Genomic DNA, 14,682 nt, shown 5'->3' on the forward strand with positions numbered 1-14,682 from the left:
CAGTAATCTGAGAATACTGCACTCACACTGCCCCGGTCCAACCTAGGGCAGAGTGACCTGCAGTAACCTCATTCTAGAATATGAGGGGCACGCTCACAGAACGTACCCCCCATTTTCTAGAACACCAGTCTCTCCATGTGAGGAGTGTGGCTGCAGATTACCGCACTCACCCTCCCCCGGTCCACAGTGGAGCAGCCTGTGCAGTAGCGACGTCAGCATCCCTGCTTGCAGGGATCCAGCTGACAGCCGTTGTCTGCGCATGCGCCGCCAGCTTTCAAGAAGGAGGCGGCGTGATCGCGGGGCCGGAGCACCAGCAGCCAGGTAACGTATAACCGGGGGCTGGGGGGGGTGACAGGGGGTGACGGGGGGTGACGGCGGGTGACCTGGGGACAACTTTCTGCCGCATGTGACGTGTCACATGCGGCAGAAAGAGCAGCATGAATGCGGCCGCCATCTTCCACGCTCCGGAGGGGGGAGGGGGGAGGGGGGAGGCGGCGGCTCTGGAGACCGGAGGGGGCTCCGGGGACCAGAGATCTCCAGTGTACCGGAGGAGGGGTCAGGGGGAGGACATTTCCCTCCGATCTGAAATGTTTGATCATTTCAGATCGGAGGGAAATGAATGCAGAGCCGGCGGCGGCGGGAGTTTTCAGCGCGCGTCGGTGCCATCTTTGGATTTTCCGGAGGGGGGGTAGGGGTGGTGGGGGGACTCTCCGGTACCGGGGGCTTTGGGGGCACTAAGGGCTCATATTTATTTCTCATCTGACATGTTTGATCACGTCAGATGAGAAATAAATCAATTTTACCGGCCATTTATTTTTTTTTAATGTTGTCGCATTAACGGGGTCCAAAAAAAACACCCCGATTCATAATCTTGGGGGTCTCAGCTACCTCCGGTAGCTGAAACCCCCGAGATTTTTCGTCACTGGGGGGCGCTACAAGCTTTTTCCGGCCTGACGTCTCAAGACGTCGGAACAGAATAAGTACCCTGTTTTTCCGACGTCTTGAGACGTTAGGCCGTCGCTATGGGGTTAAAGATATGACAAGGGAATTACCAAGGCCAGGTATCCATCCACAGACAGCTGTTTCGGGGTAATGCCCCTCATCAGTGTGGAGTAGGATTCTGGCCAGGTGGGAGCAATGCCAAGTAGACCAGATTGATTCAATAGACTGATTATAAATTAGCTCACTCTAATAGATGGAACCAGCAAATCCAGAGTATAGTACTCCATGAAGGCTACAGTCATAGGAATTCATTATGTTAATTAGTGGCGATCAGGCCACGTACAGACCACACAATAACGGCTCACCATCAATATTTTTATATTAGAATCTACCCTTAAAGCCTATTTACAATTTGACCATGCATAAACAATGTAACACAAGAAACAAGTTGGGTTTTTTTGCGGTTTTATATTGTGCACCTCATATCTATGCACATAATTACATGTATAATTAAAATATTGCTATTACACTGACACATGAAATGGAATTCATGATCCAGCATTAAAAAAACAACTTTCCAACCTGCAGAGAATTACAGCAAAACTCAGAGGAATCAACAGCAGCGTAATAGGGTTTCGGTCCTTGTAATTAGAGATTACAGCGTCTGCTTCATTTATATATTCTACATCATATTCATTATTGGGGAATATCCATTACATCCCTATGCAACAGGAGATAAATGAATATTACAACAATACCTGTAACCTCCTGTATATGCTGTGAGCTGAGAATAAATCCCATATTACGTTCCCCTGCAGATGTTCTGCATTTATTGGATGTCGTAGTGGGCTGCCGACACACATTGTTATTTGACTCCGTATGGATCAGTAAATAGAGAAGAGAATAGTAATGCAATATATATGTGTGATATGAATTCTTATTACTATGGCACTGTCCATTCTAGTTCCTTCTATTCTATGGTTGGAGCATATTCACATTATTTTTCTATCTTATAGGCTATTAACATTAATTGTATACTTTAAAGGCTATTAACACCTTTGCACTATTCTTTTTTCCCATGTGCAACGTTAAATTTCTGTGATAGGTTTTCAGTAAAGTTGTTTAATGATTTTGCTTCTCCAGTTTGCAGGTGTTTCAATACATTGCAAGCTGCTCACCATTATTAAGTGTTATTAATACAAACTGCAGGCTTCCTGCTCAATCTCCAGGTCAGGGCAACTCCTGGCAAATTAAAGCAAGTGTCAGGGCCACTGCCTGAGGGGCCCACTCACACTACATTTCCTTTGTCAATATCCATTGGTGGATATGCGTGCTACATATATAGAGCTAGCTCAGGAGCGAACATAGCCTAACTGGTGTGATTGGTGCTGGCTGTCTTAACTTCTGTGCCCCCATGTCTGTACACCTATAGAGCCCAGTCGATGGATGGTATATACAATAGAGTGCACTACTTTCACAGTATTGCAGTGTATTGTGTAAGCGATCAAATCTTTACAATGTTCCTAAGGAGATCTAAAAAAAATGTAAAAACACAATGAAAAATATAAATGTCCAAACGAATTAACTATCATAGTACTCATCCTATATGATAAATTCTAAAATGAAAGACCCCCACACACACACAAATTCTCAAAATCATTGAATTGCTGATTTTTGGTCACTTCACTTCCTCAAAAAAAGATCACAAAGTCGTGTGGACCCATAAATAAAAACTCAAGCTAGTTAAACAAGGACTTCATATAACTCTATTAACATAAAAATAAAAAACATATAGCTTTTAGATGGTGAGGAGGAGAAAACAAACGAAAAGAGGGTCCTAATGGGCCTTTGTTGTCTGAGGATCCTTATAAACCTGGAGCTAGATTTGCTGAAGGATCTCCTTTCTTCTACTGAATGTGAATTTAATATATACCCTGATTTGATATCAGCTTAGATGCAGTTTCAGAGAAAGACAGGAAGTGCTCGAGGCTGAGCTGATACCTATGGGGATTTACACTGAACAGCATCATGCAGCTTGCGATGTATTGTAATATATGCAAGTTAAAGAGACTATATGGTTTAAAAGGTTCAATATAGAAATGTTTTTTTGGAAAGGAATTAAATAAATGCAAAACTCTTCATAGTAATCAGGTCAACATTACTCTACAATTATGTACTAAAACCTACCATAAAGGTTTACTGGCTTGAATGCCCTCTTTCTGTAGATCTTCTACTATTCTGAAGCTGAAACCTGTGCTGGACATTACAAAACAACCAGCAGAGCCACAAGGCAGACAGGAGGGAACATAAACAGTTGACAACCATGGCACTTATAATGTTTCTAGCCATACCTACTGTAGTGCTCATGATTGGTGTAAGGGCAGCAAGTGGGATTAGTGAACCCGCTTGGCCACAGGGGGGCCCCAGGTTTACCCTTTAGTGGGAGTGGCTTAGCTAAGTGCCCACCACGAGGCGGACACCAGGTAACACTCCCAGGGCCGTAACCGGAACTGTGACAGCTGACCCAAAGAACAGGTGACAGACTCAGGTACAGGCGCGATGACTTGATCAGGCTGGACAGGTGAGTACAGACAGGTATGGTGGGCACGGTAGGGTCAGACAGGTATGGCAAGGCAAACTTAGGTATAGGAGATGGACACAGAAAAAACGGGACCTCACAACTAGCTAGCAGACTGGTATACTGACTAACTGAATGTGTTGCACAGGCACCTCCCATAGTGGGAGGGTGCCCTAAATACACAGTGCCTCTGAGGATTGTTTTTCATGTTGTTATATGTCTCTTAAACAGAATAGTAGTCGTATCTGAAAAAGTGGAATTCAAGTAATTAAAACATTGTATGGGACTGACTGTCCATAGTTTTGCAATTCTTTTATGCATTTGAGGGCTTTTTGGGGAGAACATTAAAGTTTTCTTCTGATATAACTGTACATGTCCATTATAAAATAATAGTCTTTTACCTAGCTTAGGATGTTATCAAACTATTTTTCTCTTCAATATGAATTTTTCTGTTCTATTCAGCTGTATGTGCCAAGAGAAATAAGTAAACAAAAACTTTGATTTATTTGCAGGAGATGACAAAAGTTTGTCCAGTTCCTCTTCGGACACCAGCCATTCAGATGCCAGTGCCGGAAGCCGGTTGACCATTTGGGCAGATCCATCTTCTGCCAGCACTTCTGCTGAAAGTCATGGTATGGCAGCTGCCAAGGGCATTCATCTTGGAGAAGATAAAGCTTATGCTGAAGCTCTTCGAGCCTCAAAGCCACCTCCAAAGCCAACACCCTCTAGACACTTGCAAGAGATTGGCCGTCAAAGCTCTTCTGACAGTGGGATAGCTACTGGAAGTCACTCTTCCTATTCTGGAAGTTTTTCTTCCTATGCGGAAAGCCTGGACATTTGCCATGGTGAGGAGTTTGGGTCACTGATAAGCTTACCGTTGGCCATGGCCACAGATCAAAATCTATGTACATGTCAGCATCCAGATCCACACAGAGGGACTGAATATCAGATGCCTGCCTCTGTCAGACATCTTTACGACACTCCTCGAAGTGTTTTACAGGCAGCTGCTAGAGAACCTCAACACAAAACTTCAGATTCCACATTACCAAAGGACCAGGCACAAGGAACTCAAAGCACCAGTGATCCTAAGCTGTTGCTGCCTCATGTTGACCCAAAAACTGCATCTTTACTGCAAGAAAACAAAGACTCAGGTGATGAGACATACGTGGATTTTGTTCCAAAGTGGACAGCTACAAAGGGGCAACCACAGTCGATGGAACCAAAAGGAAGTGAGGTGGCAGCTGCAGGAACAAGTGAGACTTGTGAAATCTGCAGCCCTCAACCTGGCATTACCAGGGCCCTTTTTTCTGCTTGCCCAGTATGTGGGGGACTGAAGGTAAAAAATTATTATACATTTGTATATCGATAATGTTTTAGTGATTGGAATATTTGGTTACAGACAAAAAGTGGTCTTAAAAAAGTCTGTTTTTTTGGGGGCTAATACATCATTTTTGGGTGTTGATGCATAGACAGGCCAGTGAAGACTTGAGTTATTATTATTAAAAAGGCAATTGTGAGGGCAATTTTTTAAGACAAATGTTTCGTGGATGTTGTCTACTTGGAGTTTTATAAGGCGTTTGATATGATGCCACACAAAAGGTTGAAACATAAAATGAGAGTAATGGATCTAGGGAAAAAGATATGTAACTGGGTTACCAAATGACTCAAGAAACAGAAGGAAACAGAAAGTAGTTGTTAATGAAGCATGCTCAGATTGAATCACAGTTATCGATGGAGTACCACAGGTGTCAGCATTGGGCCCTCTTCTTTTTTTCCCCAGTATTGAGCCCTCTTCTTTTTTTCATATTTATTAATTACCTTGTAAGGGGCATACAGAGGAAAAGTTCAATATTTGCAGATAATACTAAACTTTGTACGGTAATCAACTAAGAGGAGAATAATTTAATATTACAGAGGGATTTATGTAAGATGCAAGCTTGGGCTGTGAAGGGGTAATTTAAGTTTAATGTAGATAAATGTAATGTTATGCACTTGGGCAGAGGAAATAAAATGTATAATTATGTACTAGATGGTAAAACAGTGGAAACAATTGTCAACGAAAAAGAGTTTGAAATATGGTGGGATGGAAAACAAACTTTAGTGGTCAGTGTCAGGCAGCTGCTGTCAAAGCAAATAAAATAATGGGATGCAGTAAAAGAGGATTAGATGCTCATGACGACAACATAGTTTTGCTTCTATACAAGTCACTAGTTTGGCTACATTATTATTTATTAAGAAAGTGAGTGAACTGCACAAGACAGTTTATTAACCTTGGGGTTATTCAGTTTGGAAAAACGAAAGCTTTGGGGCATGTTATTGAAATGTACAAATGTATTAGGTAACAGTACAGAGAACTGTCTAATTATCTTTCTACCACTAGTCCTGTGACGGGGACAAAGGGGCATCCACTATGTATATGAAAACAAAGTTTAATCATAATTACAGATGCTGATTCTTTACTGTGAGAGCAGTGAGATTATGGAAACTTCTGCCACATGATGTTGTAATAACTGATTCACTACAAAAGCTCATGGAGGACCCTAATGCCTTTCTTGAAAATACAGGTTATGGGGACTAAATTCTGTGATGGGAAGGTGATCCAGGCAACAAGTCTGATTGCCGTATGTGAAGTCAGAAAGGAATTTTACTCTTAAAGGGAACCTGTCACCAGATTTGGCGACTATAAGCTGCGGCCACCACCTGTGAGCTCTTATATACAACTTGCTAACATGCTCTACAATACTTTCATCTGCCCTGCTGTGGACCCATCATACTGTGGATAGGGGGAGGTGTGGGCCCATCATATCCTGAATAAGGGGCTGTGGGCCAATTATATCATGTATAGGGTGCTGTGGGCCCATCATACTGTGTAGAGAGGAGTTGCGGGCCTGTCATACTGTGTACAGGGGAACTGTGGGACCATCATACTGTGTATTGGGTGGCTGTGGGCCCATCATGCAGTGTATAGAGGGTCTGTGGGTCCATCATACTGTGTATAGAGAGGCTGGTGGCCCATCATACTGTGTAGAGAAGGGTTGTGGGACTGTTGTCATACTGTGTACAGGGGAACTGTGGACATCATACTGTGTATAGGCTGTGGGCCCACCATGCAGTGCATAGAGGGGCTGTGGGCTATCATACTATGTATATAGGAGCTGTGGGCCCATAATACTGTGTATAAAGGAGATGTGGGCCCATTATACTGTGTATAAAGGGGATGTGGGCCCATCATGCTCTGTATAAAGGGGCTGTGGGACAATCATGCTCTGTATAGAGGGGCTGTGGGCCCATTATACAGTGTACAGGGGTACTGTGGGACCATCATACTTTGTACAGGGGAACTGTGGGCCTAACATGCAGTATATAGGGATGCTGTGGGCCCATCATACTGTGTGTAGAGGGGTTGTGGGCCCATTATACTGTGTATAGAGAAGCTGTGGGCCCATCATACTGTGTATTGGGGAGCTGTAGGCCCAACATACTGTTTATAGAGGGGTTGTGGGTCCTTCATGCTGTGTATAACGGGGCTGTGGGCCCATCATTGTGTGTAGAGGGGTTGTGGGCCTATTATACTGTGTATAGAGGAGCTGTGGGCCCATGATACTGTGTGTAGGGTGGCTGTGAGACAGGAACTGGACTATATTTCTGTTGTGATTTACTTCATGTTTGTGCTGTAAATTATGAGAAATTTGTTGAACACATCTACTCTTGATGAACTTCCATCCACTTTTCAAAAAGTTGTCCGACCTGGCGAAAAAATGTCAAAAGTTGCAACTCTTTTGTTCACTTATGAGTTACACAAACGTTTCACCACATTTCATCCAATTTTATACCAGAAAACTGGGGTAAAAAGTATTTGATGAATTTTGAAAAGGCCAATTTCCCGAGGTTGAGTACTGCACAAGACATTGATTGGGATCGGATCCGATCCTGTCAGATAGTGATAGTGACATAAGTGATAAATGGGAGCGCTTTATATCTCTATCGGTCAGACTGTAAAACGCATTCCTATAGACAACAAATATAGATGACAAAAGTTACACAAGTTTAGGAAGGCCATTAAAGGGAATCTGTCAGCAGGTTTTTGCTATGTAATTTAAAGCCAGCATGCTGTAGGGTTAACACGCAGATGTGAGCAATGTCTCTAGTACCAAGGTATCTGCTGTTGTTTACTTGCAATTTGTTTTAGCTTCAGGAGATTATCATTTCTGGATGAGGTCAGCTAGAAGTCAGCTTGTCCAGCAACCCCCTGTTGTGATTAGCAGCTCACTGTCCATAGTCATTTTATATTGAGAGCCTGGTGTGGGTGGGGTTAGCTTTCTCAGCTCTGGTACATGGCTAAATCTAAAAACTCTGATTGTGTCAGATCTGCTGCACCCAGTAATCTAAGTGATACATCATTGGATTCAGGATCTCTTTGCCTACATCAAGCTGCTCTCAGATGAGGTAGCAAAAACCTGCTGACAGATTCCTTTTAATGACAAGAAAGACCATTTAGAATATATAAATCTGAGGGTTGAGTTCTAGCATTTAAAATATATGAAGTGCAGAATAAAATCTGTAAAAAAAAAAGTAGCAAATCAGTGGAAAATGATTGGCAGGTGGACAACTAAAGCAGGACCAAAACCAAGAAATTCTGGCTAAAGTTAACTCATTAGGCAGCAAATACTTTGATTGCTAATATCCCTGCAAAGGAGAGGCAAAATAAAAAGCAAATAATAACATCCGAAAAGTGATATTCCGCTGAGCAGCCAATATTACATTGAGTCTCCAGTTCAACATATAAAATTTGATTAAAGCAATTTTGTGTAGACAATGAGATAGATGGTGTGAGGGTTGGAGTGGAGCTGGGGTCAGGACTAGACGTTCCTAAATTACCAACTCATATCTGGGAAATAGATGAGATTATAAGTCGATATAGACAGATGTGAGAGATATTACCTTATATTAGAGAGAAAATGTGGATTGTCAAAAATGATATAGATATTAGATAATAGAGGGATAGATAGATAGATAAAGGTAGAAGATGGATGGATGGATGGATAGGTATGAGATATAGATAGGAGATAGATGGAGAGGTAGATAGGTAAAGGGATAGATAGATAGATATATGATGGATGGAGAGATAGATAGACGGATACATGGAGGGATAGATAGATAGATAGATAGATAGATAGAGAGATACATGGAGGGATAGATAGATAGATAGATAGAGGGATACATGGAGGGATAGATAGAGGGATACATGGAGGGATAGATATGTGACGCCCATGGACTATCAGGTCGTCACAGGGTACTGCATGCTCTTTCTCTTCAGTGCAGTATTCAAATCCCTCATGGTTCTGGGTCCCCATCTTGCAGAGTTGCCTCCAACAGCAAATCAAATCCTAGATACACCCTGCACCACACCCACCAGACAGTGGGCAGCTTAAGCGGAATAGGGTCGCCCACCTAGGGATAAGGAAGGGGAGGTGAGGAGTGTAGAGAAGAGAGTAGAGTAGTGGAGAAGTGGAGGAGGAAGCAGGGAGTAGTGGCTCCCAGGAGAAGCTGACTAGGTTGCAGACGGTGGTCTGGACCTAGAGGAGTCGGACCCCCGGTCGCAGGGGATTGAGGCTAGGTGCCTGGACCTGTCAAAGAGGACGGTCAGCAGCCTGGTCCTATCACCGGTCCGGGAGCAAAGGCACGGCGAGGTACACAGACCCTAGGTCGGGGAGAAGCTTCAGACAACCCGGCAATTAACCTGCAGAGAACGGAGCCTTTATGGACTGTTCCCACTAGCTCCAGAATCTGGGCACTAGCGCAACGAGGGGGATAGGGCTTTCCAAACAAGCGACCCACTGAAATCCCAAGTGTGAGCCCTGAGAGCAAGCTCCCATACTTAGCCACAGTGGGGAGCCGGGCCCGGCAAGTTCCAGACTACTGGGCCACTACGGTGAATTTAAACCAGGAGGCAGGTCACGGATCACCAGGCAGCACTGCAGGGGACGGGACCCAGACGAGCTCCCCTTTGAGAGGCAGCGGCACCCAGAGACTTGGTTTACCCGGTTGTCAGCATCTGCTTATTGGCTGAGTGAGTACCTGAGTGATTTTCCCCCGTCACGGCACCAAGTATCACCATCCAGAGTCCCGGGGCCTACCCTTACCCGTGGAGGGCAACGACACCTTGCTGCCCCACTCAATCACCCCGGGTACTCCCAATGGCAGCGGTGGTACTCCCAATTACCGCACACCACGGGTGGCATCACGAACTAAAACTCCCCTGTAAATATTCCCCCTTTACTTTAGAGTGTGGCCCCTAAGCCCCCAGGTCCGGAGACCCTCGAGCCACAAACGGACACTAACCCCGGATCCGAGTGGTTTGATCCGCTGCTGGGGCGGCACAGATAGATGATAGATAGAGGGATAGATAGAAGGATAGATAGAAGATAGATAGATAGATAGATAAGATAGATAGATAGAGAGATAGAAGTATAGATAGATAGACGTCTGATAGATAAAGGATTAATAGACAGATGGATAGATAGATAATAGATATATGCAGGATGGAGAGATAGATTGATGATGGATGGATGGGGCGACAGATAGATAGATGGATGGATAGATAGATAAAGGAATAGATATAGGTGATAGATGGCTGATAGATAAAAGAATAGATATATGGATAGATAGATAATAGATATATGATGGTTGGATGGAGCAACAGATGGATAGATAGATAGATGTTTAACAGCATTATTAATAAAAGCATCATCACCTTCCTCACCCAGCGGGACACCCTCAGCAAAAGCCAAGCTGGGTTCATGCCAAACCATCGCACCACGGACCACATTTACATACTGCAAAGCCTCAACAAGACCCACATCCACGGCAAAAAACAGGAGAAAATATTTGCATGTTTTGTGAACTTCAAGAAGGCCTTTGACTCAGTGTGGCACCCAGGCCTGTTCCTTAAACTCCTGGAAAGTGGAATAGGCGGCAGAACCTACGACGTGATCAAGAGCTCATAATCTGAGAACCGATGCAGCGTGAAGGTTAACGGAAAGAGGACGGCCTTCTTCCGGCAGTGCCGGGGGGGAAGACAGGGCTGCAGCCTGAGCCCAACTCTATTCAATAACTAAATAAATGGACTGGCCTCAGCCTTGGAATCCTCCCCAGACCCAGGTCTCAGCTTGCATGACCGAGAGGTGAAGATCCTGCTGTACGCAGATGACCTCCTGCTGCTTTCCCCATCCGAGAAAGGCCTCAAAGATAGCCTGACTGTGCTAGAAACATTCAGCACCACATGGGCTTTGCCCACCAACCAAAAGAAGACCAAAGTCATGGTGTTTCAGAAGAGGACGTATAACGAAACCTCTACTCCCTCCCTCACACTAAATGGCACTACACTGGAGAAGACCAGCAGCTACACCTACCTCGGTCTGGAGCTAAGCCAAACTGGGAGCCTTAAGCAAGCAGCAGAGACCCTGAAAGGGAAAGCATGCAGAACCTTTTATGCTATCAGAAGACAACTCTACCACCTCAAACCACCGGTGAGAGTTTGGCTCAAGATATTCGACAGCGTCATCACACCTATACTGCTGTATGGCAGCGAGGTATGGGGCCCAGTGACCTATCCAGACCAAACAAAGTGGGATTCCAGCCCAACTGAAGTCTTCCATCTGGAGTTCTGCAAATATCTCCTCCAAGTCCATCGCAGCACCTCAAACATAGCCTGTCCCCTTATGGCTCAATATACACAAGCGGGCGCTATCACACCTGACGCACATACAGAACAGCAACCCCAGCTCCTATCAGCATAAAGCCCTGCTGAGCCAGAGCCCAGAGCAAGCCAGGAACCCCGGCAGCCAGTCCAGCCAAAGTCAGCAACACACCCTGACAAAAGGCCAAATCAAAGAGATCTCAGAGAGCTGCAAGATGCAATACATAGAGGACTGGAAGAGTGAATTAGAGAACTCCCAGAAACTCACCATCTACCGGTCACTGCAAAGGGACTGCACTCTGGCCCCATATCTGGAAAGGCTACGCCACCCCAAAGACAGGCAGACCCTGAGCCTGTACAGACTGAGTGCCCACAGCCTAGAGGTGGAAACAGGGCGGCACCGACAGACATACAAGATGCGGGAGAATAGTCTGTGCCAGCACTGCCAGCAGGGGGCTCTGGAGGATGAGGCGCATTTCCTACTGCACTGTGACAAATACTCAGCAGTGAGGGCCTCCCACTTCCAGAAACTTACCGCTCATACCCCGGACTTTCCATTCATGGATAAGGAGAGGAAACTCCGCAACCTACTGGGGAAGAAGAATCAATGGTGGAGATCGCCGCCCAATATGTCACCACATGTCATAAGCTGAGGGGTACTAAAGACCTCCAAATGGACCATCATTCCCTAAATTGTGACCCCCAACACCCCATCCCCACAACCCTAACCCACTCCCCTGTCACACTTCTTTTTTTGCTTTCGCAATGCTAATAGTTTTTTGGTCCTGCCAATAAAGCCTATTTGATTTGATTTGATTTGATTAGATGATGGTTAGATAGGAGATAGATAGGTATAATAGATAGATAGAGGGATAGATAGATAGATAGAGGGATAGATAAATAGATAGATAATAATCGAAATAGAAATAGAAATAAAGATTATTATTATAGATAGATAGATGGATAGATACGGGTAGACAAATGTTTGGTGCATCCTGTGCAGCCGCACAGGGGCCCAAGAGGTTGGGGTGCCATTTCTACTTCCAAAACAGGTGGAATTGTGAAGTTTGATGAGTTATTAGACTGAAAAGGGCCCAAATACTCTTCTTGCACAAGGGCCCTTTTCTGTCTGTGTCAGTGTATTGGGGGGTGCTACTGCTATGGACAATAAGAAACACGCTGCCGCTTTAAGAGACAGAAACCTCCCCATGTTGAGGGGTAATGGAATGTTCTGCTCCCCCTGCAGAAAGTGTGCTAATGGACAGCCCGAGTGTAAGAAGAGAAGTGAGTTTCTGTTTTGATTGTAGAAGCGTGTGAAGGAACACACAGCCGGTGTGTCTCGGAGGATTGGAGTTTTTCTTCTGAATCGAGAGAGAGACTTGCAGATAACAGGGATCCAGCGAGGAATCTGAAGCAAGAAGAAGATTTTGATCTCCTTAACCCGGCCCAGGAGACGTGCGCACCTTCAGATGAGACTATTGTTGGGGGGCCCCCGGGACTGGATCCACGTCCCCAGCATCACTGTGAGTTGAATATTGTGCACATACTGGGGGCTAAAGTAGGCTTCAGTAGGTAGAACACGGCATCCGTGTGGCCCGTTTAGCAGAGGCCAGAGAGGTTACGTGTAGAGTAGCATTGTACCTTACTGTTTTTGTGTTTCTTGAACCTGTAATAGTTGGAGCACCGTGCTATTGAGCGGACCAGCTAGAGAATACAAAAGTGTTGTTAAATCACGTTTTGCCACTGTATACCCCGTGCCTGAACCTGCCTTCTCCACATCTTTCCCCGCCTGTTAATAAATACACCCTTGTTGTTCGCACCTCGTCTTGTGTACTGTAACCTACTCTGCACTGCGGTGGTCCTCTCGGCCATCGCTTCAAGTGGCGCTGCGAGCAGGGTACGGTCACCAAGATGGAGGCAGCAGACAGCAACGGCAGGAACGCTAATATTAATGGGGGTGCTGTGGGCAATGGTGGAACCCCTGCAAGGACACTTCCAATGGGCACCATATTTAGTGTGCTACCAAAATTCGATGGCAATAACATGGCACTGTGTGACTGGGTGTCCCGGCTGCAGAGCACCCTGAAAGTGTATAACATCGGCCCAGAGCTTGAGGTGGACATCGCTTTGACTGCCCTAGAGGGAGAAGCACGTAGAAACGTCTGCCTACAACCAGAACCCACCCGTAGTACCCTGAAAGAGTTAGTTGGATTCTTGGAAGAGATCTATGGCGAGACTGCTAGCGTGGGACATCTTCGCGCCAAATTTCTTTTGAGGCTGCAGCGGGAAGAAGAAGGGATCTCTCAGTATGCAACAGCACTACAAGAAGTGTTAGCGGAGGTCCAGAGAAAGGAGTCAGATGGACTCGGCGGCATTGGCTCTACCGACCGGATACTCCGGGAACAGTTTATTCTGGGATTGCATAGCGTATCCTTGAGGCGAGCCCTGGCAGAACGGGTCCGAGCGAATCCGGCTCTTACTTTTCGTCAAATCCTAGCAGAAGCAGTAGCCCGAAGTAAAGAAGAAAGTTACGCATCTGGGGTGGTGCGCGTCCAAACCGCCACCTCCAGAGTGGACCCAAACTGCCAGGTGGGACTGGTCCAGGTGGTGCAAGATTTACAGAAATCCGTTCTCAACGTACAAGAGAAGCTGACCCAGATGGAGCAAGAAATGAGGGACTTGTCTGACATCCCTACCCAGCTGTATCCTCCTCCTTCCAACCTGGCCCATCATACTCACGCAACAATTCCTCGGCTCTACCAATGGGGGACTGGAGGCTGCAGGCTTCCTCTCGTCAGCCACCAGAGGCACGAGGTATTCCCCAGCGAGGAGAAGACATCCACTGCTGGGGATGTGGAGGTTGGGGGCATATTGCCAGGGGGTGCCGGAATAACACTCAAAGCCAACAGAAGCCATCGTTAAACTACCAACCCCCGCAGTAGTGCGGCACTCTGCGGGGGAGGCGAGAAGGGAGGCCGCTCCGTATCATAACGAACATTTGATCGCTGGTTGTCCCATCCTACGTGCTGAATTCGAGAGTGTCCCAGTGAATTGCTTGATAGATACTGGGTCACGAGTGACGACGATGCCAGAAGCATATTTCAATCAACATTTCCAGACACTGGCCAGGCCAGAGAAAGAGACCCTGATCCGAGTGATTGCTGCTAATCAACAACCGATACCGGTCACAGGAGTTGTGTGGATGAATGTTCGAATCTGTGGGCAAGAAGTGGGGAAAAAAGGGATCCTACTAGTCCCCGAGCCCATCAACGAAGATGTACCTGTAATATTGGGGATGAATGTCCTACGTGAATTAGATCAGATTATGTTCACCAAACGGGGACCCGGATACTGGAAGCAAGCTACTACACATAAGGCTACACAGGAAGCACTTCAACGGCTGATCTGTGGGACGCAGAAGAGTGTGCCATCTCATCAGACGGTAGGGGTCATCAGGGCTCCT

At 45.8% G+C, this 14,682-nt stretch overlaps 1 protein-coding gene across 2 annotated transcripts in view; it reads left to right on the forward strand.

The window, feature by feature from the left end:
• The window catches only part of DOK7 (docking protein 7), a 216,017-nt gene that overhangs the window by 148,695 nt on the left and 52,640 nt on the right, over positions 1–14,682 (forward strand). For both annotated transcript variants that reach the window (XM_075346842.1, XM_075346843.1), the window contains exon 7: positions 4,033–4,856. In XM_075346842.1, coding sequence (XP_075202957.1) covers positions 4,033–4,856 — 824 coding nt within the window. The remainder of the gene's footprint in view (positions 1–4,032; positions 4,857–14,682) is intronic.

This window comes from Anomaloglossus baeobatrachus, chromosome 1 (genome assembly GCF_048569485.1).
Source record: "Anomaloglossus baeobatrachus isolate aAnoBae1 chromosome 1, aAnoBae1.hap1, whole genome shotgun sequence".
In the NCBI taxonomy this organism is placed as follows: domain Eukaryota; kingdom Metazoa; phylum Chordata; class Amphibia; order Anura; family Aromobatidae; genus Anomaloglossus; species Anomaloglossus baeobatrachus.